The sequence below is a fragment of the Blennius ocellaris genome (genome assembly GCF_963422515.1).
Source record: "Blennius ocellaris genome assembly, chromosome: 14".
Taxonomy (NCBI): Eukaryota; Metazoa; Chordata; class Actinopteri; order Blenniiformes; family Blenniidae; genus Blennius; species Blennius ocellaris.
Window position 1 is genome coordinate 15,224,096 of NC_137663.1, and position 25,194 is coordinate 15,249,289.

At 41.3% G+C, this 25,194-nt stretch overlaps 1 protein-coding gene across 2 annotated transcripts in view; it reads right to left on the reverse strand.

Annotated features, from left to right (window-relative positions):
- Nucleotides 1–25,194, reverse strand: part of nrg2a (neuregulin 2a) — a gene marked incomplete at its 5' end in the record, with an annotated part of 65,496 nt that overhangs the window by 3,005 nt on the left and 37,297 nt on the right. The window contains 7 exons of one of the 2 annotated variants that reach the window (XM_080508305.1): nt 1,358–1,579; nt 2,654–2,781; nt 2,918–3,041; nt 3,274–3,376; nt 5,034–5,057; nt 8,508–8,566; nt 12,667–12,787. In XM_080508305.1, coding sequence (XP_080364431.1) covers nt 1,358–1,579; nt 2,654–2,781; nt 2,918–3,041; nt 3,274–3,376; nt 5,034–5,057; nt 8,508–8,566; nt 12,667–12,787 — 781 coding nt within the window. Of the gene's footprint in view, nt 1–1,357; nt 1,580–2,653; nt 2,782–2,917; nt 3,042–3,273; nt 3,377–5,033; nt 5,058–8,507; nt 8,567–9,012; nt 9,090–12,666; nt 12,788–25,194 lie in introns of both variants that reach the window. The other variant, XM_080508304.1, reaches the window with a different exon arrangement.

Below are 25,194 nucleotides of genomic sequence, written 5' to 3' on the forward strand. Positions count from 1 at the left end.
CATAGCGACTCTTCTGGAATAATTGGCCTGCAAGATACTGAGATTAATGTTGACTCTGAAGACTTTAAATAGTGAAAAAATGCCTGTGTATAAAACCAGTGTTTCCAATTTGTAGTCCAGGGAGACCTACTGGCCTGCATGTGTTAGGTGTACCCTTGCTCCAACACACCTGATTCAAATCATTGGACCGTCATCAAGCCCTGCAAAAGCCTGATGACAACCCATTCATTTGTATCAGATGCGCTGGAGTTGTGAGATGTGTGAAGCACGCAGACGTGCGGGTCTCTCTGGACCAAGATTTGGAAACAATGGTACAAGCGATAGGAAGGCAGAAGTTTCTTACATAACAACCCCCCCCCACACACACACACACTTTCTTATTTAAACTACTTTGTGGTCTATTAGCATGTTTCACAAATGTTTTTTGAGGGCGAAGTTGTGTTAATGCAGTAGAGACCAATTATGCTCCCAGATGTCTGAATTTCCACCCAGCGCAGTGCTAAAGCCGACCTTGTTGAGCAACACATCCTTAAAGTCGGAGCTGTATTGTAATTCAAAAGTGTTAGGAATGAGCGAGAAGAGCATTTTGAAAGTTGTGGGGTCACTATGAGTTCCTATAACAACATCTGGGACTATCTGAGGTGCCTGGAGATCAAACTCGGATCAAGGTCATGGGTAACAGTGAAAACTCCTGAAATACATTATCTGAATATACACCATGTGGAAGACCTGACAGCACGATATTTAGAGTAAATATACTGCATTTGACCTGTCATGTACTAGTTCATGGTAAGGGAACAGTCCGATATTTGGGGAAATATGACTGTTTGACGTGTTTCCCAGAGTCACATGAGAAGATTGACATCTCTGCGGATTCAGAGCAGAAATATGTACACGCTAAATATAAGCTGCTGTGGAGGTGATGAAGGCTGTGTTTCTTTGCTTTGACAGAGTGTCTCCACTTTATCTGCCAACCATTCTGGATGAGGAACTGAAATTGACATCTTCTTATGTGACTGTGAGCAAAACAGCAAACACGTATATTTCACAAAACTTCAAACCGCTCCTTACGTAAACTTAAAGGGAACACGAGCCAATTGGAATCACATACTAGCCAGGGATTAATGTTACAATAGCTGTATGCACTGAGTTCCCATTAAAATAAGCACTGTTTCTCACTCTTGCCTACCTTAGCGTATTTCATCATCATGCCTGCTGTGTGTCAGTTTCCACTGAGTCACTCAGAGTGCCCTGACTGGCCTCTCGAGGCTGAGAGAGAACCAGCAGAGAGAGGAAACTTCTCAAAATGTTCATGACAAACCCAGTGCCATATCAGCCACACAGGCCGCTGTCCCACCTGTCGCTGTGCGGAGAGTCTCCCAGCGAGTCGAAGGACTCCCCGTACTGCAGCCCCGGCCGATGGGGGTCAGAGTAACCACAGTGTGCAGCGCGCCGTGCTCGTGCCTCCATGCACGCAGGGCTGCTGCATTTACTGGTCCCCACGGATGACGACATCATTCCCGGCGAGTCGGAGAGGATGCTGTCAGAATGTTCCAGGCTCCATGTCCGCTCCTCGTGTCTGATAATCACACAAAGGAGTTAACGGCCCACACAGCAGGTTCCAGGGCGAGAAGAAGCTTGGCAATGTGCAAATATTCTCAAAGGCAGATGATTTAATCCTACACCTCTCTTCCAGCCGGTGCATCTGTCACTTTACTGGAAGAGCTTGCGTGATCTCCTTCCACCCTTCCTTCTGGTTCGCATAGACATGCTTTCTTCAGTTACATATATCTGTCTCTTTGTGTTAGTTTGGACCTCTCTGAGGTAGACTTGCCACTTTTGAAATGTCAGTTGGGAATAGCTCCAGCACTAATCTGGAAAAAGTTAATCAACCAAAAATGGAGTAATGGATAGAATTGCGAGCACAACACATTCATATTGTTTCCTCACATGTTCTCATGGAAGCAATAGATTCTGTGTGTGGCTTAGGTTCCATCTTGGATTACACATACACATAAGGTGTCAAAAAATTGTCAGACATAGAAATGTCTGGAGCTAACATTAACAGTAACAATTCTGTTCAGGTTTGTGGAAAAGTATCCACAAGCTGTGTAGGGGTTTACATGTTCTCCTTGAGCATGTGTCAGTTCTGTCATTTTTCCTGCAACAATGTCTTTCCCAGTTTGTCCTGTGATGAACCGGTGACCCGTACAAGGTGTAACCTGCCTTAATCCAGTCGGCTAGGATCGGCTTTAGTGTCCTGCGATGCTAAGTTTGATAAAGCGGCACACAAGAAGGTTGGATGGATTTTGTTGTCAGCAGCAGATTAGCTCCATCTCATCATTTAAGAAATGGAAGTCAGTTTAACATCACAGTATGTGCTTTTGCAGTTTTGTCTAAAATCAGTCAAATATTATGAGAAGCTGAATCAAACTCAGCATATCTCTTCTTTCAGGTGCCTTTATTCAGTTTTTATACATTTTATGGCCCAGTGCAGAAAACTAATCATAATAGTACATGATCGTTTATGTAAATGTATTTGGTGGTTTATTTTGTTCTGTTAATAAGCTATAACATGGACTTGAATATTTTACCAGAGGAGAATTATATTAACTGAACAGCACACCTGAGAGAGCATGTAGCAGACCCCTACCTGTGAGTTGATGAGTGGGCTCGTGTGGAAGAGTTGTGAGATCTGGAAGAGGCGTGACTGGAAGGGATCGATCCTTCTGTTACAGGCCATATGACTCGTTCTGTTGGTGGGACATTCTTTGATATGCACTAGGATGGGGAAGAAGTGGAAAACGCAGAGGTACAAAAAAAAAAAAAAAGCAAGGTTAAACTGTGTGCATAACTCAAAATAACATTTGTGTACATGTGATCTTTAACAAAGTCAGGAATCCAGTTGGAAACATACTTTTACCATCGGGATTTCCTCTGGGCCGGGTCCTGGGTGATTGGGTCCGTTTGCTAGGCTGCGATTAGGATGTTCTGGACACATGTTTTGTCGCAGATGATTGTGCATCTTCTTTCTTTGTTTCCTGTGAACCAGACATTGGTCCCAGTAAGCTGCTTTACATCAAAATGCAACAAACTATTTAAACATATGTAATAATATAAAAAGATTGGATTTCAGACAGTAAGCTGTTATTCCCATTACAGCGCACCAGCAGCTTGTACACGCAGCAAACAGCTACTTTTTTTTTTTCTGAGGATGAAATGTGGCTAAATCTGCAAAAATGATTATTGGTTTCTATTGTGAGCTGGACTTACTTGGTTTTACAGTAGGCAACGACACACACGATGCCCACCACCAACAGAGCCACACAAATACCCGTGATTGTCAGGACTCTTTTCTGGTAAAGTTCCTCTGCCTCTGTCAACATCACACCCATAAATACACACACACACACACACACACACACACACACACACACACACACACACACACACACACACACGCACGCACACCATGGAGAAATGACGGGAAAGAAAAATTAGCACCTTCAAGATTTTCACAGTTTTTCAATGTACATCCACATCTTTTTTTTTTTCTTTCTGACTAAATCCTGAGCAGTATGAAGCTTCATCCTCCCTCTCCCTGACAACGAACTTCACACTCAAATCTCTCCTCTCACATAATCACAAATACGACAGATGCTGTTGCTCCCTCTGCTGCAGTAACGTGGAGGAGGTGGGGGTTTGGAGCTCAGGCTGATCTATTAAGCAACTGCAGTTTCTGAAAATGTAGTTTCAATGTATATATGGTCAACATTTGAAATGAGTAATCTGTTACACTTGTAAACTAGTGTTTTTCATAGAACAGCTCACTTCGATATGTGTTATACTTCATCTGATAAATCCATCACGAAGTGTTCATCTACTCAGGAATTTAGAGAAGAAAAATACAGATATTTGATCTTTTTAAAATAATTTCTCCAAGAATAAATACATTTTGAAATGAGGTGAATACAATATATGATTGCTGTTTTTTGCTTTTCGAGAGAAGAGCCTATGCGTGGTTGAGGCAGAGTCTGTGTTTCCTGAGTGGGGAAATTGAGGTCCCGGATAAACAATGAAGTATAAATGATTTGAAGTTGTAAAACTCCTTCCAAACGAGTCTCCTTTATTTCAGTCACCAGCAGCATTTTACATTAGCAGCCCGATTTGTGTCAAATTTCTGGCACCTTAAATAAATCACTGAAGCCAGTTCATTTATAGCAGGAAGCGAGGCAATAATTCACTTGTTACCTACTTATGACTGTTAAACAAATACAATTAAATTGATGTTTGCATTGTCCAGTACATGAATGCACTTGATCTCTGAATAAACCCCTCAAGATTTTTTTTTTCATTCTCTCAACCACTGAAGCACTTTTCTGGAAAACAAGAGCTCACAATGAAGGAGGATGGAAACAGTGACAGATAGAAGAAACACTTCTCATTCTAAATTTGGCATCGCATGCTCACGTCACAGCATTTACTCACTAAAGGATAATTCAGGTATTAAAGTTCCCATCCAAAAGTTACATTTCACCTATACTAACGACGGAGTGATGGAGATTGAATAGACAAGGTCATACATGAATAAAAAGGAGGAGATGGCATATCAAAGACAATGAGAGAAACTTCAGGGATCAGACTGAAGGGGTTGGAAAGACAGAGCTGAATATTGAAGGAAGACGTTTGGCGGCCACAAACATGACACATCATGCTTGTTACAGATGGAAAAATCCAAAGGGAAAAGGAGAGAAACTCAGTTAATCGTCAGTGTCATTGCACGGGTATGAGAGTTCAAGGCGATCACATCCATGTTAATTTGATGGAGGATTGGTTGCATGAGTTGAGAGTTTCTCATTCTAATGAGTTACTGAATGGTGATCAAATGGTTAATCGGGGGGGGGGGGGGGGGGGGGGGGGGTGGCGATATGATTTACAGGTTTCACACCACAGATGGAGCAGGAGCATGTCAAAAATGAAGGACGTCGACGAAGCTACGCTATGGTGGAGAGTCAAAATGGATTGTTTCATACCCATAAATTCAATCCCAAGATGCTCTGCCATTGCAGAGGGTTGAGAGAGGTGGAGGAAAAACAGAAAGAGAAGACCAGATTAAGAGTGTCGCATGTTCCGGCATAAAGTGGAATACACACAAATTGGCATGACAGCAACTCAGACAAAAATCACTTGTCTGTAATTGTCAACACAGTCAGTGAAAGTCCAGAAAGGAAAACTGGCATGCAACACAGAATCCAAAACCACTCTACAAACAACCACACACAGCTATGAATGCACAGAGCGTACAGGTTTGCTTTAATGTATTATTATATACATTTTTGACTGATAATGATTAACTAAAAACTGTATTATTTTGTCTGTGGGAAGTATTTTTATTTTTCATCAAAACTGTTTTCATGCAAACTTCAGCAAGAAAACACACATTTTCCACATGAACTTTATCCCAATGTTTCCGGTTGTTAGAAAGTGCAACTTTATTGCACGAATGGATGAAATTTCCTAATCTGACGTAGATATTGGTCACACAGCTTCTCCCGTGACTATCGTGTGATGCAGACGTGCGTCAACAGCTGAGATTACCTGCACTTTAAGTTTGTTTTGTGTTGTTTTTTTCCTTTCTAAAAATGCTACAGTGGTAGCTCTCGGACACACCCATCACATGAACGGACAAGTTAAAAGGAGTGTATGTGTACTGTTTAGGAATAATCACAGCGAATGAGAATTATGGCCGGACTTTGTGTTTTATGGCGAGGTGAGGCCTTCGGGGGCGGTTGTACCAACTCACTGAGTCCATATCTCTGGCAACTCACATGCTTTACTTGGGCTAAAGCAAGTCCCAGCTGTTCTTATGACAACATGCTTTTATTAATCCAAGCTCTTATAGCTGAGGAGCAGAAGCCATCCTCCTTCTTTTCGACATCTCCTGGGGATGGGAGGCGCCCCTTCTGGAGGCGGACCTTGTTGTATTGAATTGATGTGTGTGTGCACATGGGCCTGCTCTTCCAAACTAAACCTGACTTCTTCTCTTTGATTGAGGGTAGAATCTAAAAAGCAAGTGGTTCCCCTGACAATATCATCATGCACAGAAGAAGCCTGTTTTTCATTTGTGCGTAACGTAAATGTAAACAGGTAGAATTCTGCTTTTGTTTAGGCTCTCGCAACTCAAGTATGTTTCAACTGACTTGTTTTAATTATCAGTGGTACGTTTACAATAATAATAATCAAATAGCAATAGTAATCAAAGTTTCTGGTCCTTGTTGGTGTCGCTGGTTGAGAAGAGCAACTAAACGCTGCTGCTTGATGCAAATGCACAGCTGCCTCGAAGTTGAACAGAAAAAAGTGCAGGGAAGTGAGTGAGTGAAAGTCGGAAAAAGAGCTCCCACACATCAGTGTCTGCTCTGCCAAAAACCAAGCAATTTCAGCACAGTGCGTTACGACTTAATGTGAGATGAAATTACTTGTAGTTAGGAGCCTTTTTTTTCCTGCATTGTACTCTGTGCCAACATACAACAAACACTAAGTGTAAACTGTACAAAATATGTTCAGACTACAGGGAAGCGACTATACACCACAATGTGGCTTCAAAACAGACACACTTTGTTATTTTCTACCTCCCATCTTACATTTAATTGCAACTGTGTGGGCTTGCGAAGACATGGTGCTGACAAAAATGCAATGAGATCGCAAAGAATTCTTGGTTATTATCCAATTCAAATGACAGACTTGGTATTTAATTCTATATTATTATGATTATGCCATGTTTAACATAGTGTATACAGCATCTTTAAAAAAAAAAAAAGAAATCCGAGTCCGAGCTATATAAAATCTGTTGTTTATGTTTCATTAATGTCAGATCAATCACTACATTTAACATTACTTTACATACAAGTAATCAACCAACAAGTGATAGTGTCATCTAAATAAAGGAGACTGCATCAACAAGTCCATAATCTCAAAAAGTCTGATTCAAGACCATGCGGATATTTTTCAAAGAAAAAAAGCCTTCGGGGCAAGATCTATCAAGCAGCAGTCTTCCACAAACCATCCTCTAATCTTGCTATAATTCTGCAGTTGATGGATGTGTTTGCTGATGTTGCCATGTGGAACAGTGCAGAGTTGACTTCTCTTACCCCAGGCTCGCAAAGCTGTTCGACACGGCATTTTACTACAACGCTTGAACTCTACGCCGAGGACATCTGCTGTGAGAGCACCATTTTGTTGTTTCCTCTAAAGCAACGAATTTTAGCAACAACTGAAATTTCCTGGGTGATCCAGTGTGGACTCGATCATGCTCAGGCATTGAGCAAGTTATGGACTGATCGGAAACTGGAAAAGTAAATGTGACTGTTATTTAACATCTTGTTGTAACATGAACTGACTTGATGCCCTTAAGCACTTAAGACAACTAATGCTACATATAATTAAACTATGATCAAGTGAGTAAGAACAGTAACATTAAAGATTTTTGCAATTAATTTGTGAAATGAAGAAGCTGCGAGTATCTTTAAAGATGCACGTTGTGAGATTTATGCAGGCGGCAGTGAAGAGTCACTGGAGGGTTCAGTCTGCTCTCTGTTTGCAGGGCTAGTAAGCAAAAATAGCATTGGCTATCTCATCTTCCAACCTGCTGCTTGTTTTTTTCATTGGTCTGAAGACAGACTGGAAGCTAGAGTGGCTCGCAGCAACTTTGTGTTGTACATGTGGGACTACAAACCGAGGAAATCTCATTGCTAATCTCTCAACATTAAAATGTGCAAAAGTTGATGAACTGACATCTTGTGTTACTCTCATTCAGTTCAGGGTTTTTGATTTAACAACAGCAAAACAAAATAATTATTGTGAAGAAATTGTGAATAACTACTTTCCAAATCAGCCTTCACATATGTTTAATGTCTGCATATAATATATTGTTTGCGATCCATTATATTTCCTACAGAAATACGTAGAGATCTCATCAAGTTAAATATGTACTTAAAGATACAATGGTGCATTTCAAACAAACCCAATCATTCCTCATGCCTATTAGTTGATTCTAATTGTTCAGGCCTGGCTTTTCATCCAAAAACCAGTAATGGTTGGACCATAACATGCTTGCATTTTTACCGGCTGATTGCATAATGAGGCAACATTAGTATATTAGCGTAATTCTTCTGACTTTGTTGTTGCATGCAGCTGACTGTGTGCAAATCATGTAGCATCAAACAAAGCGTCTAAAATCAGATGGTTGCTTGTTGATATCAGACCGACTATGGGCTCTTTTTCTTACAATGCAACATGCAACACACCACGAGTTAAAAAACAGACAATTTCACATGCAGACCAAACACAGTAACACGCCACTAATCTATGCCAGCTTGTGAATGAGTCATCGGAGACAGACACAACTATTAGGTAATAACAGGAAATGAATGCAGGCTCTCTACACCCAACATGCACGCACGACACGAGGACAGTCTATAGCAGAAAGTCAGAAGAGGAAATCGACATACGGTAGAAACTGGCCATAACGTAGGTTTGACAGCGATCACCAGTAAAGTCATTTGGACACCTGATGGAAAGATACAAAGCCACAGAAAGAGAGAGGAGGAGGGGAGAGTGGTGGGTAAGTGTGAGAGAGAGAGAGAGAAAAGAGAGGGAGAGAGGGCAAGGGTGGAGTGAAAAGGAGAGTGTGCGTAAGAGAAAAGTGAGAAAAGAGGGATGTAGGGTGGGAGGGAAATAGAGAGAGAGAGAGAGACAGAGAGAGAGAGAGAGAGAGAGAGAGACACAGAATTAGAACAACCGCACAATTGCAGACAGCAGAAGCAGAGTGTTCCCATGGATGACACCACCGTGTGCAGGGTGTAGTGCACAGCTCATTGCATGTCGACCTGAGAGGGAGAAAGAGGACGAGAGAGAGGAAGAAAACTGGAGGGTGGGGTGGCGGCAGGAGTCCACAGAGGTAATCCAGTGACAACTGTGTCTCTGTTCTCAGCTGCTCATATCAAGTGAACATACTTTTGAATGGATTGGGCATGTACAACCGCAGTGGCTCAGTCTCTAAGCATCGTGGGCCGAAGTATCCATCCGGACATCTGGGAAGGAGCAGACAAGTGTTATGAAAAGGAAAACACAGGAAGTGAGGAGCATTGTAAATTTCACGGACTGCAAATCCCTTGGCACACATTGTTGCCCTACCGTCAAGTTGGTTGAAATGCAAGCACATCACAAAAAGTAAAGCGAAAATAAGCAGTAAAATAAAAAATAAAAAAAACTTTCAAAAGTGACCCACAACACAAAACAATACAGAAGCAAAGGAAATAGGACGCCAAAAAAAACAGAATCCAACACTCTTAGTGCAGGTATCTTTCTGACACCGGTCTATATTTGGGGGATGAGAAAAGAGTGCAAGAAGATACAATACGACTGGACTGTAGCTGGGAATAAACAATGCACCGCTTCATGGGTAATCAATAAATTAATCCAAGGGAACTTGTGCAAGAAAAGCTGAAAATGGGGCAATGTAGTTTCTTCTCTGAGCAGGAATCCTTGTAACTGCAAATGTGATGGCATCATAATTATGACCAAAGAACATGACAATCAAATGTGAATGTGATCCCAAATTTCAGTTTTTAGTTTGATAAATAAGCTGAAAACTAAATGTGTGGCTGTATATCTGGGAACAAACATGCCTGCACAACTTTTCTTTTTTTTTTTTTTTCTGTTTATTTTTGCCTGGAAACATAAGTCAGGGTTTCTTACATGTCAGTTTATGTTTTTGTAACTGAAGACTGACTGCCGTCACGATCAAGTGTGCGAGGGCTGAAGCATATTTCCTCATTATAATCCCATTAGGATGAGCAGTTGGTCTTTTAGGGCCACCAGCATTCCACTAACAGCCACAACTAGACCACCAATCCAACAAAGGTCACCGCTCCAGATTTACTGGTTTCACACAACCCCTCCCAGGAGCACCATAACGTCCAGCATTAAATTACTCATCCTGAGTGATGGCGTTTAACTGGGGGATAGCACCACCTAGGCTGGGGAAAGTTGGCTGAAAGATGAAAGAAATCAACTGTCACCAGATAATTTAAAAATCAGAGGAGTGGGCAAATGTCCACCGTGGTGCAGAAAAATAAACATGTGACATTCAGGAGGAAAAAGCATTTAGCCACGTGTTAAGAGATGTGAAGCAGGAGTCATTCTTAAAATAATAAACCGCAGACCGTATTCACTGTGGACACAACTCACCATGCTCCCATTGGTATTTTAAGACAAGAATTTTCTTTTTGCATTTCAAGTCAGCCGTCAAATGCACTTTTAATAACTTTTAGAAAATGTAAACATTCTCTCAGCTTCATGTGATTGTTAACTCAATGTCTTTATAATTGAAACTTCTGAGTGAGTCACCGAGGTAAAGTGTAATTAATATAACTTCAGGGAATTGTCACACCTCAAACCACATGTAGACCAGGGCTGGACTTTTCATCGGGAGCACCGAGAGATTTCCCACCGGTCTGATCGCTGTTGAATTAATATGGCCTGAGCTGGTAATGAACTGCAATGGCAGAAGAACCATACATGCAGGGTGAGATTTGTGATAAAAGCAGAAGGGGGATATGTTTTTACATTACATAATATAGCTTTCACTGTCGTAATATAAGCCTGTGAATGACACTTGTCAACTTAAATCATTTGTCCCTAATGGATCTGCACAGGACAATAATGTTTTAGCTTGAATATGCAGGAACCTGAGCTTTGAGACAAAATGTAACATTTGGTTTGACTTTAGAGATAATCAACTTACTTTCACTGTCAATGCTCAGAAGTTTAAAACTCTGCTTTACTTAGATATTAAAATCCATTTATTTGACTTTTTTGTATGGTCTGTAGGTGAGGTAGCTTTAACAACTTTGGGGGGGAAATGAGACACCAGGGAGGGAAACATAAATGCATATATCCATTAAAATATATGGGAACGTCATATAGCAGTGAGAACGCTGCAGGAATACTGTAAGCTCGCAGGTCTTTGTATTTGAGAACAATAGGCTTGATTTGAGCTCTGTGAAACTGAAAGAGAATTCCCCTTGGAGCCCATTCTATAAATGAATATAGTATATAAATAAATATAAAAAAATAACTAATACACCAGACAAATGCGTAGTTTACTTTTAGCTGGTAACAAAACCCATTTACGGAATCCGATTTTTATGATGAATATAGTGTAATTACATATAAAGGTATGTACTCCTCTGAGTTACTTAGTTTAGGTCATGCATCAACCTTACTTAAAGCAAAGTTCAATACTTCAAAGTGAAGGAGCTGGGCATAGAAGTAGGGCTAGCTGTCTGCGGGACTTGTTTAGCCGGTGAGTAATACCCACTGAAGCCTGGCCTATATTGAATGAGATGGCTGTGGGGCAACAAATCCCTGCAGGCCTTCACTGCATTATCCAACTTTTCTGGACCCATGCCCCGGCCGTGAGTGAATTAGCTGCAGCAATTGAGTTATTGCTGCCTCCAATTTGTACACAGCGTATTGAACGGCTGTTGCAGCCATGTCCTCATTCGTTGCTTGTCGAGCACGCTGCCTTCAGCCAACTGGGCACAGAGGGCCCACCCAGAGTTTTAGCTTGTATATCACACCAGTCAGAGGACTTGTGCAACGTTGACACATGCTCCAACAGAACAGGCAACATGATAGCTGACAACCACGACGAGGGATAATTTGTATACGTGGACTGGGTTTCATTATTAATCAAAAAAAGGTGATGCAAGTTAAAATACTTGCACTGTTCTTTGCTTTACCCAAGCATGGATACTTTCACATTAATGAAGGATTCAGACCTTAAATATGATTATTTTAACGGCGGGCAACACATTTCCAGAGGCTTAAACTGTAAACATAACTTAACATTGAATTAAAACATTTAATCGCAAATTTATTTTCAATTGATTATTACTGAACATTGCAGTTTTAAACTTTAAAATGTGTTTGTAAATACAAAACCCCCCCGAAAAGATGTGGGTTTTTTTCCCCAAGTCACCGTGAACATCAACATGTTTCTTCGAACTCACATCCAACACAAACTAAAATCTAAATGTTAAAGATCAAAAAAGGTCATTCCTGTGATAGACTCAACCTGTTTTGTCCCTGGAAAGCAGCAGTGCATGGTTCATCCAGTCCACTTTACACATGGGTCTTGATCCCCTCTGCCAAATGTAAGCAATGATTCTATTTACCTCATTGGGGGCCTCTAACAGGCATAAATATTTGCTCACTACTAAACCAGTGACTCATGACATTTTCAAAAGGCTTTTAATGTGCGGCCCTGCTGTACACTAAACATGACTTAAAAGGATGAGCAAACCACCGCTTCACTCCATTATTAGTGTTAAAATACACAACAGGTGGGTAGTTATGCAAACTGGCAGCATGTCCCTGTGATGAGTTGCTGCTGCTGCTGCTGCTGCTGCGGCTGGAAGGAAAAAGACGGGGAATATAGCAATAGTATGAAAACAAACAGGCGGGTTAAAAAAAAGAGGAGCAAAAACAGAAATTAATGATTATAAGAAAAAGACACGAAAAAAAAATTTTTCTTTGAGAATGATCATTCCAAGAACAAAGCTTGATAAACACAATGGTCAAAAAGCAAAAATGATCACTCACTTGCAGGAAAGCTGATTTATACCATGGATGAAGTAACAGTCGCCGCCATTCACACAGTAGGCCTTCTCTGTGTCGTTGCATCTTCTGGCGTGGCCTGAGCCTGGCGATGGCGTTGTGGTTACTAGGAAAAAGGAACAACGGAGGAAAGACAATGGGAAGGGGAAAAAAAAATATTACAACTTGACAGAGCAAATCATTTTTTACTGTCACGTTTACGCTCCTCATCTCTTCCAGTAACATTAATAAATGATGACGTAAAGTTCAAATGAGCATTTCCGTTTGATGTGAACTTGAGTGAATCTCTAGGAAGTTTCCTGTGTGTTACTCACATTATACACTTGTATCACCACAAGGACTCTTAGTTTTCCATCTACAAAGTGTGTAGATGTAATTGTGTCTTAAAGCAGTGTTGACATCATCTCAAGAAGTTCTACGTGCAAACATAAATATTTCCCCGACACGGCGTAGGAGTTGTTTATGCATTGACGCAGATCCTTGGAATGACCCAAAATGTCATGTATCTGCACTTAACCCCCCCCGATTGAATAGATATAATAAGTTTGGGATGAAGTAGAGAGAGCTGTGCCGTGGCGGGACTGGGCTTGAGAACGGAGGAGTGTGCTTCACATGTCAGATGCTGACACATGATTGTAACTGTGTACCTGCTGCCAGGCGCCATTAGCACCTTGGCTGAATGTGACAGTTTGTTTGGTAGGGAGAGAGAAGTTTCCGATTGGGAGACCTTTACAACCACAATACATCAGCTCCAGCAGCCTGATGCTCATGTCATGCAGAGTGTTGTGACAAGAAATTGCACTCGGGTTTTATTTTCAGCCGGGACGCTGGCTCTGACATATCGTGGGCTTTTTGCCACCGCAACAAGATTTCACAACTTCCATTTGTTGCACGGTTACATTTACAGAGTGGCTGTCTGTGCTGGTTGGAGAGGTGTGAGAGAACATGTCCTGTTCGGCTAAAACAACAGAAAGTTAGTCCCTCACTGGTTACCATAACAAGGCAAATAGATAACATCGGTCTGGGTTTTGTAAAAATCAGCCAGCACATGTAGGTCCAAAGTAAATATTATAAGAAATACTAGAAATGTGTTTTCGTAAACAAAATGTACTCCCAAAGAAAATAAGGTGTGCAAAAATGCATTGTGTTACTCACTCGTTTCATTTGATGATATGTAGATATGACTTGAGAGTTATATTTGATCTTCTATAATTCTAGAGTTGCAAATCTAGCGTAGTTGAGGCTACTATATAGAATGTCGCGGTACAGCACTGTTTAAGTTTCCCCCAGAGGAGATTGAACATTTTCATAACAAGCCCTTTTCCATAGCCACCTCCAGAATTTCCAAATGCATTTCCAGATTTACCAGTTAATCAGAACTACTTCATCATCACCTGACCCCTTGCTTGGAGTGCTCGCGTGTAAAACACCTCATAAAAAGATCAGACAAAGCTGTCAGGAAGAGAGAAACTCAAAACATTGTAAAAGCCCTCCTACGCTCAAAATAGAAACCTTGTGCAGACATGAACGGTAAAAAACACGCAAAACAAAAGGCGGCAGAAACAAGTTGCGCAGATCTTTGTGAAGGGGAGAGCCCTGTCCCAGAATGCACCGGGAGAAAAAGGAGGATAACGTCCTGACAGATCATCAGTCCTCCGTAGGGCTGCTCAACGCACCAACAATCGCACTCACACATAATCTCCAGTCCACCTGGCTTGCATGTGGGCGGACTGTGTGTGGAAAACAGACGACCCGGAGAAAACTCACACAGGGAGCTGGAGAACATGTAAACTTCACACAGAAAGGATCAAGGCTGATATTTGAACCGTGGACAAGCTCTGCTGTCAAAGTTTATTTGGCTACTAGTCATGCCAAATCTGTTTCACTGTAGTCCCTTTTTTTTTCTTCTTCTCCCCCTCATTCTCATCATGTTCAGTCAAAAAGACTTTATTACTTTAGCTGCCTCACATTCGTTTTGTCTAAAATCTTATCGCAATTCTGCTGTTTTACAACCTGATGTTGATTCTTAACTTGAAATTAATTTAAACTGGCCACAGGTCACAAAGGTCTTTTCTCCACTTTGTCTCCATGATCAATGCTCTCGTAACTAAGATTTTTGTGGTTTATCACAGATTTTGGGCTGAACTGAAACCTCACTCTCAACCACATTCACACAAAAGAAAAAAGAAAGAAAAAAAAACTGAGAAAAGAACATTTCTGCTCCCAGGGTAAAACTTGATTCCCAATGACAACACACTAAATGCAATTGTGGTTCTATTTGCTCATCAGATGTGCCAGGTAACGATCGAAATAAGTTAGGCTAAGTGAAGTGAGGAGAAATTACCAATATGTCCCTCTATCACAGTAAAAGAAAGACTTAAAAACCTTATTTTGAACCGTCTTGGATAAATAGCTGCTCTTTGTGAGTAAACTTTAGATTTGAACAGCTGTAACACTGAGGTTGTTTTTGCCATGCCGTCCAGCTGAAAGCCTGCAAGTTGAGCCCACACATCTCCCCTCAACAGACAGGGTTCAATAGCCTAAACAACAAACACCACCTGCCTGCATTCAAGAGCTTTCAGGAGAAACAGAAACATGGTTCTTTGGACATTATTTTACCCTCAAAGCCATAAAAAACTGAACGCCTTGTTCGGACACTTCAAAGGAATTAGCCTAAGTTGGCTTTTAGCATTCATGGTGAACTTTTTATTTCTCCTTTTAAGTATCTGTGCACTCATTAGTTTCCTAATGTTTTCAAATGATAGCCTATATCTATAACATCAACATAAAAATATTACTACTCCATAGCTATATCTGATCATTTCCAGCTTTACATATAAATCTGCCTTGATGACATCTTGTATCGTATCAAGTTAATATTAGCTTTACCACAGATTTTTTAAAAATCATCAAGCCGTTAAAGTGATAAATTCTTACAGGTAACTGAACCAAACTTTGAAGAGGAAGTTGATTTATTTTTTTTTTTTTCCCATTGCGTTGCAAGTGCAAGCAAGTGCGTCTGTGCTCGCTGACTTCAAAGATGGCATGCATCCCAGTACTAACAAAAATGATTCATTTGGGAACATTTATTGGCCTGCAGTCATTAACTACTGACATCCAATCTATGACAGTGCACAGTCAGTGTCCCAGTTTTCCCCTCCTCTCCTCCTTTCCGCTGCTGTCCTCCCTTCTTTTCCTTGTGTCCTCCAGTTACTCCCCTATAGCAGATGCTTTGCTCCAGCGCGGAAGACTGAAGACAAGTCCTCGATTCAGCACATCTGGTGCAGAAAGGTTAAAAAATGTTTAATTATGATGCATACGAGCATTGTCAGCAGAACCCCGTAATGAAAGAGCTGGACATGACAACATGTGGGGCAGAGATCCAAAAGACCTTAAAGCTATACAGTGACGACAACTCACCACAGAACCACAGTCAAATGTAAGCCACATTAGTGGCCACAGTGAAAAGAATTACAAATCTTTAGTACATAATGTGCACACCCCGTGAAGCCAGGGACACCAGGAGTGGTCAATGTGAAAAGATTCAACGTTTCAAACTATGAAGTTAGATTTCAAGTTTAAAATATGCTTTGATTTAAACAGCAAGAGACCTGCAAAGAAACTGATGCACTGAGCCCATATAAATCATCCACATGCAGCCACTTCACGTTTTATAATAAACTTGTAAAGCCTGACAAAAAGTATGTAAAAACCTGCTGAGAAGCAGTAAAATATTAGGCCAGGACCATGAGATGCCTTTGACTTTCCGCACGAGGGCCTGTTACTGCTTTTTATCTTCATCTGCAGTCTCAGCTTTTTTTTTGTCAGTGTTATGTTAAACCTGCCTGCCTCCACAATAAAATACAGAATATACAATTTCACATCCTTTAAGTAACAATTCGAAAGGAAAAATAGTAGTGAAAAATTTGTTTTTGTTTGTTTTCAACAAAGTTCAATTAAAGATCACCATTTGTTATAAAAGTTCCTTAAACATAGCCAATCCTCTTGTTGCACAGAGCACAGGCAGCAAACTAAGTTCCCTTGCAGATAATGGAGAAAAAATGCTCCACACAAGGAATGTGATTTCCAGCAGACAGAACTGGATTGTGGCATTCATGAAGGTTTTATATTCACGAGGCAGAGTTTATGGCAGAAGAAGTCACTTCAAACCAATAAAAACTCTACGTTGTCCATTGTTGACTGAGCCCCTTCGGCAGTGAGGCGAGTCTGATGAAAATGTTCTTTCAACAGGTCACCACACAAAGGCGTTTCACCACATGAAGTACACTCAACCGCAAAATACAGAGTCAGAAGCAACGTTATTGTGCAATAAATTGAAATGACTGTTCAGTGACAGAAAAATGCATTTTGTGCATTGCTGAACGTCTGCAATTTTTCTCTCACTTTTCACTCAACACAAATTCTCCTTCTCTGTGCGTCTAACTCATTTTAACATTAAAAAAAAAAAGCTTGAATCTCAAAAGTGACACAATCGAAATAATGGCAAACAGAAGGTGCTGTAGTAGTTCACAGTGTGTCCTGATACCCTTCACTTTGAGCGCCAGTGTACTTCAACCTCAACCCAAAAATGAGGAGAATGAGAGCGCCACCATCACAGGTAGCCGCTATCTGCCTTCCAACCCATACAAGGACAGGAACATACAAACCCCATCCCACTCATGATGTAAGAATGGTGTTTTCTTTCTGAGGTGAGCCAGTTCAGCCAACAAAGTGTTTACTCAGTCTGCACTACATGTTTACTCCGGATTAAAGAGCCATGACAAGGCCAAAAACCCGATTGAAAAGTCCAAGAAAGATATCAAGTTTTACAACTTGGTAATGAGGATTTAGATTTTTATAAATACAGATATATCCTGTGGAAATATTAGCAGAGCTACAATATGATAATATTGTTTCTCCAAATATACAATGTTTCATACATTTCCAAAAACTCTCAGATGCAGCGTGTCTAAATAAGCATGTTTCACAATTTAAGACCAACAAAGGTCCTGGTTTGAACCTGCATCCTGATAAGGCCTTTCAGTGTGGGGTATGCAAGTTCTTCCTGTATACATTTGGATAAAAAAGTCACTATAAATTGTGTGTGCGATTGTTTATGTCTTTGTATTGACATTGTGATGAACTGGCGACCTGTCCAGATGGTAATCTGCCCTTTATCATGTCTTAGATGTATTGATGGAGAATACATGGCCAATATGTTTTTATCAGACTGTCTAGAGACTGTTTCCTCACTTTCCCTTATTGTTTGTAACATTACTGAAAATATTGGTCTGAGCTGAACCTGGTCTGTTCATCCAATGAAGCTGCTGGTAACAAACCGCAGCACATTTCTCTTGTCAGTTGTTCTCATCACATGTGTTGTGAATGCTGTGCGCGTTCATCTTTGCCATATCGAGCAGCTGCAGTCAGATGAGTGTGGTACTGTTCTTGCATTTGTCTGATAAAGACATTTTGGCCAGTAACAACGTATAGTAAAGCCCATGAAAGCCCCAGTGTTGATTAGACGATCCAGTTTACCAACCAGCAAAGATGCAGATTCAGATTGGAGTTAATTCTTTCAACAAAAGAACTGTTTGATTTTCTTTCTCATTTTGAAAGGCTCAATAACAGAAGGGCCCATGTGTGGCACTACTGACAAAAATAGCTTTATCTAATTTTGAAATTAACTGTTTTATTTCAACTTTGCCTTTGTGGTTTTTCTTGGTTGTCAACATTTCTCCACAGACAGCACTTTCATCTGCATTTATCCCTAGAGACAAGACTGTAATGGCGAAGCTAAAAATGGTTTCTAAACGAGAGACCTTGAACAGAACAGAGCAATAGAAAATCTTTCCCTCTCCTAATGCAGCACAGTGTGATGTGTTGAATCACAGAGGATGGATTTGAGACCATCAAAAAAGAAAGTCATCAAATTGAAATCCTTCTGATGTTACAGGGAATGTATACATACCTATGTCTATATGACTCAACTTGCATCAATTTGTTCTGGTGCACTTTTTTTTACATTGCCATATGGTGCTGTCTGTCTCCAGCTGTGCTGCACAATCCCCCTCCTCACAGAGAGCACCAGGGTTTAGGTGCGATCGTGAAGGTTGTCTCCTGGCTGGATGTCAGAGATGAATATCCTTAACCTGAGGAGGAGATCAACTGCTCTGCTAAACACAACTGTGGGTAGCGTTTGTTTATCTGCACTTATGTAGTCAAGGTTTGGTTGGGTTTGCTTGGTTTTCTAACCTTGGTTTTTAACTTTCCTCGGTACTGTAGCCCAGGGGCTGAATCTGAGTTGAGGGAAGTCGGAGAGAGGGTTCCTCTGTGTTAGCGAGAGCCACAGTGTTTAGCCATCAGCCCTTGCCACTGACTTTGATTAATCCTTCATGGCCCTAGAACTGAAAAGGAAAGCTGGGGGTGCAAGCAAGACCATCTGGAAACCTTCATAAACATGCCTGTCTTTCCACGCTCTCCAAAGGATTCTAGGAAAATCGTAAAAATGAAAAGAGAGGTCCCGTTTGCATAGTTTTTTTTCCTCTTGAGGCACCCTGTGCATATGCAGCAAACAGAAACGGGCTTGCACTGAATGGTGAGCCCCGCGCTTCACCTTGCAACCCAGCCCTGAACACTGAATTGTGTAATGAAATACATTTCCAATTGGACGGTCCACTGTGCAGAGTTGCATGCATGTACCCCTAATTCATGACAAATGTTGATAATTCACTTCAGCTTGGCTTAATCTGTTTCACTTCTGCAGCACAATTTACCCCCACCTACCCACACACGCACTCACACATGCACACACATGCACACACACACACACACACACATACACACACACACACACACACACACCTGAATCTGTGCAGGGGGAAAAAGCCAAGGAACGTATTCAAGCAGCAGAAGACAAGATCCAGCTGGACTTTATTACAACTTTTTTGTTTTAACTCCTAAAAATGATTTTACTATGATAAAAATAATAAATTATGCTGCCTAGTATCTGGGAGTGTGTCCCCGAGTGAGAACAGTGTGCAGACCTAAATATGGATATTTTTCTCTGTCAATGGATGTAGACACTACATAAAGGAACTAAAATTCTCAATCAACTATTCATTGACCACATAAATATATAGTCATCAGTGTAATCTAAATGCTACAAACACGGTACCACTGAGGGGCAAGACTTTGTTTGATCCAATCAAGTCCATTTTCAACCCAATTCAAAACAAGGGGAGCCAATTGAGTCAGGCCATAAAAATCAGATGGGGAAAGTGATAAATGTTTTAAGTGCACACCCTTCAGCAGACACATAAATAGGGGGGTATCTGTAATAGCTCTGCCACCCAGACATGCTTTTCCACAAGTCAGTTTTATGTACCAGAAAAAGCTCTGAATGCACACTCCTCTCACCTCTCGACTTTTGGCAGAGAATCTTTGACATGTCTCCTGTTACAGCTGGGACCTCAATCTTTTATCTCAATACTAAAGGCCGGTTCATATTGCATGCATTCTTGCTACACTTGTATGCACAGTGCTAAGTTTTTTTTTTTCTTTTCTTTTTTTTTTGCTGTCCTGCAAGACCGTCTATTCTCCATGGAATGAATAAATAAGATTAGCAGATAAGACGTGGTACAAAGAACCAAACTGGGAAGTGTGGTTTTGGTTCAGTATGAGGTTGTTGACAGCTGCGTCTGATGTGGTGAAGGAGGATGTGCCATGAGTTTTTAGATAATACATGCATGACAGAAAAGGAAGAAAAAGCTTTTTACCCCTGGGATTAACGTTATATTGCAAGAGATACTGAATAGTGCTACAGTTTCTATAGGAGTTGGAAGCAAAGACAGATCACACCATTAATAAGGCCAGATAGTACATGGAAATTGTCTGCATAAAATATTAACTGTCTGCTATGGATACACAATTGGTTTAAATTAGTGAAAGATTGATACGTTGTTAGTTTAATGCTGCAAATTGAATAACAAATGGGACGAGATTCATGTTTTCATTTCCAGATTTAGACCCACGACATATTTTGACAAGCGCTCGAGTCCAGACAAATGTGACAGCAATGGACAAAAGAAGGAAAAAAAAGGAGCGAAACAGATGAGGGGGAAAAAAAGAGATGGATACAGACATACAGCAGGGAGGAAGAAGGCAGAGAGGAGAAGGATCATTGACAGGATCAGAAGTTGGAAAATATTTCTGTGTGCCAAGGCCAACAAAAACCAAGCATGTTACTTCCACACATACAGTATTGCCACACCCAATCAATAGCAATATCCAGCATCTGTGCCTTGAAGCGTTTTGTACGGAGTTTAAAATGAGAAAAGAGATTTCATGTCAAATACCCAAAGAGGAATTAAATTACTATTTACTGTGGGTACGACGCACGAAAGCGCCCATTATGAAAGAGAGTGCACTTAAAGCTTTTTTCAATAGAAAATTATCCACAATTCAAACACCTTCAGAATGAAACAGGAATGTTTAGAAATGAACAAAATGGAGCCAGCTCGGCACATTAATCTACCACCCACTCTTCAGCAAGACTGCCACTGCAACAACCAGTGCGTCTTCTTTTATATTCTTGTCTCCTATTACCATTTTTCAGTCACATAGCTGATATGCCTGGTCTTGCCTGCCTCGATCGTCTCAGCGGTGAAGTGAAATCAAAGAGCAACCTAGTATGTGATTGCACAACAGCTGCTCACGCGCTGCGAAGAAGCACAGTGCACTTGGGAAAGGGCAGGGTACGATGCGGGCGCAGTAACGTGTGCGAGTGTGACCGCTGGCGGGCACCAGTATGCGTGCAGTTGGCAACAAAGTGACACATGGTGTTTTCTGTGGCCCACTTCCTGACAGGGTTGTTCTTTGCTTTGCGTTTTTCAGATGCCGCTCGGGCTTGAAAATCTGCTTGCTCTCACGTTTTAAGTGTGAGGATGTCCGTTGCTTTCCATTTCCCACTCTGACCCGAGAAACTATTGTTTACTGCATCCTTCAGTTTGAATCGTTTCCAGCAGGTAGGCAGAGTGACAACTGGTGAGCAGTGAAAGGTGACAAAGGGAATGAGGGCACGAGTTCAGATAATTTCCTTTGTCACTGTGAATTTACTCTCGCCAAAGACTCAAACTACTGATTCACTGTAGTGAAAAAGGAAAACCCTCCAGGGGCCGAGGGAACATATGGTCTACTTGGGAGTCAATAAACACGGCGACATATTTGGTCGAACCCGGCCTGATAGGCAGCGGCGCTGACAGCTGATGGTGAAGGTCAGAGAAGCAGATTTGCGATTTGAAGGTGACAAGTTTGGAGCTGAGGGCCAAATTCCTACAGCATCTGTCGATGAAGGGCCAATCAGCCAGATGTTTCAAACACCTTTTACTCAACCGGAGCCACTGAACTAATATGAACTGATTCATATCATATGAGGTTGGTCAGTACCAGAAACTTACAGCTGAAGTTTCAGCTGTCATATATTTACTGCTTCAAGATATTAATTGCAGGACAACAGTAGGAACAGAAACCACAACTTTGTAAGGCGGATCGGTGATTAACACGGCATAATACAATTAAATTTCTTTACTTTAAAAGGACAAAAAGTGCGGTATCCTCCATGTGCTCTTCGTCTCTTATCTTCAACAGCTGGCCCTCATTTCGGAGGAGAAGCAGACTTTGCAACCTTTACCAGATACAGAAGACATATACCACAGCTCCATATTTGGGTCTTGTGCTCACAACTACAGTAGTGGCCAGCTGCTCGGACGAAAGGTTTTTCCCCCTGCTGTTCCCCGAAAGCCAGAAGGCACACATCCCCATACGTGTGCGCCGCAGCCCTCTTTCACTCATAAACACACACGCACTGACACCACCCACAACTTGCTGTATGTTGTGAAAATAGGCAAATGGAGCAAAGGGTGTTTTGTTAGCCTGCCGCCCTTGTATATACTACAGGATGAGCTCAGTGTGAGTGTATCAATGACTAAAGTGCGCCCTATTCCATATATACATCACGCCTACACACACACACCCCAAAAAAACAGGTTCCGGTGCTGCTAACGGTAACTCTGTACCCACTACAGAATTCACTGGAAAGGACTTACTCACCCCAGCAGACATGATGTGATGAATTGCTTAATCACCAACAAAAGGAAGCAAGCGTGATGGAGTAATGGGAGGGTTAGGATGAGAGACAGCTGTGGCAACCAAACTATAGCATTGTGCTCTTGAGCTTTAAGCAATGGAATGGTAAGTATATGTTCCCCATGTACACACACACACACACACACACACACACACACACACACACACACACACACACACACACACACACACACACACACACACACACACACACACACACTTTGAAAAAAAGGTGTGACGACACAGAGAATTAGTACCGTAGTGCCCTATTCAGAAAAGTGTGGAGTAACAGGAGGAGCAGGGACTTTGTTTGATGTGAGTGAACAATGGTTAACTCACAGACCAGGGATGTGGCTCCGCTAACGTGACTTTCAAGTAGCAGCAAATTATTACTGACTCAGTAGAAGTCAGCCTTTATGATGCAATGAGCGACTTTAGGGGCAGTAATTTCTCCTCTTTGAAAGTTTGAGGGGACAACAAAGTGCTTGTGTCGGTTATTGGGCAAGTTAAAACTGAACCCTGTGCTGGCACCCACAGTTGAGGTCACAATCAGGGAGAGGACCACCGGGACAGCTGGGGAGGGGAGGCGGGGGGGGGGGAGGCGGCTCAAAGTGATTCTTTTATTATGCTATGAAATTAGGTCTCGCATGCAAGGTAGTGGAAGAGTTAACAAAGCCCCGCACACAGCAAAAACCTTGTGTCACCTCCTGCTCACATCACTCAGCTTTTCAAGTGTAACAGCTGCTTCCTTCCTCACACATAGCAATATCCTCACTCATTCACACTGACGGCTTAACTGTCCCACATAACACAGCCAGATTACTGGATATCCTAAGAAGTGAGACGAGATTTAATAACTCAGTCATTTCTTGCAGAGATCTGATTGAGGACGCCCCCTCATCGCATGGGATTGGCAGGATTAAAGCGAATTAGGAGAGCAAAGGAAATTCCACGATGTATAGAGAAACTTTACTTGTTTTTATTTACAACTTTTAGTTATTTTTCTTGAGCTCTGGCACTGATAGGATTGAGCAGCTGCGTCTTAGAAAAATTAGCACATAGATAAAGAAGCCAATAACTCATACCACGTGTAGTCTCTGTCAAAAAGCAATGAATTACTGACATAAACTGGAGTTGATTTACATTTTATGAGTCACACACTATGTGTCTTCCGTCAGAATATGTTGAGATTATTGAAATTGAAGGAAAATACCAATTACATGAGTGCAAGCATATTAAATATATGACTTTATGCAGTGTTGGACTAAAATGCCTTACAGACTTTATTTAAGTATATCACATGTGTGATCAAAACACACATGCCCAGGCCCTAAAACCTAGGAAAATATGTACATCTGATGCCAAAGATGGCAACAGGTACTACAAGCACACACCAGTCTTGTTACTGTCATTCACGAAAATATGTCAAAGAAAGCCTTGATGTGGAGTCCTATGAAGTTTCCATATGTGTTTCATGAATGAATAAATTGTTTTGTTTTATAAAGTTATTTATAGGCTATACATGAATCCCGAACCCACACAAAATAATATATCGTAAATCGTTTCTGGATCAGACATTAATTGCAGCCCACTGGTTGTGGGAGTTTAGCCACTTGTGGCATGAACGTTTCTGGATCTTGTTGTTATACTTAATGCAGCCAATAACCAAGTCACCACCATATTAAAAGAAGAAAAAAAAGTTGGACAGAATTCTGATTTTGGGATTAATTTACAAAGACAAGGTCGAAAATCGTATTATGTTCAAGATGTCATGTGGTGAGAAATGATGTCAAAAAGAGGCAGTATACATCCTGACAATATAATGAGTGAGATAACATATTTTCTATTTGCCTGGAGGCTATCATGAATATCACACAGAACAACTGCAACCGAAACTTTAAAAAGTCTATTGTTTTGCTTCTACTCTCAAAAACCATGTGTGCTCCCTACAAACAGTTCGTTGTAATTTCTGTCTCTTAGATTACAACATCCAATTTCCTGCATCGCACCTGGACTTGATCCTAATGTTCTTTAAGCTCTCCAGCTCATGAGACACGAGATCAGACGGCCACCGTGGACAAACGTCTGTCCAGGGCTCAAGACCCCGAGATAATTTTGAAAAAGTGGGCATGACTAATAGCGCAGCGGCTTGATCCACAGAGCCTGACAAGCTGTTCTCCAGTGGCCTGTAAATACACAACACTTGGCAGATGTGAAGGCCTGTTCCTTTCAGACATGGCTGCTGCTTCTGCTACTTACCCACAGCAATCAATAGAATTGACCGGCTTACAGATACTCCACATTCAGCCAAGGCCACAACTAACATCCTTTAGCGTCATTATGGAGGAGTTTATCTTGTCACTTGCG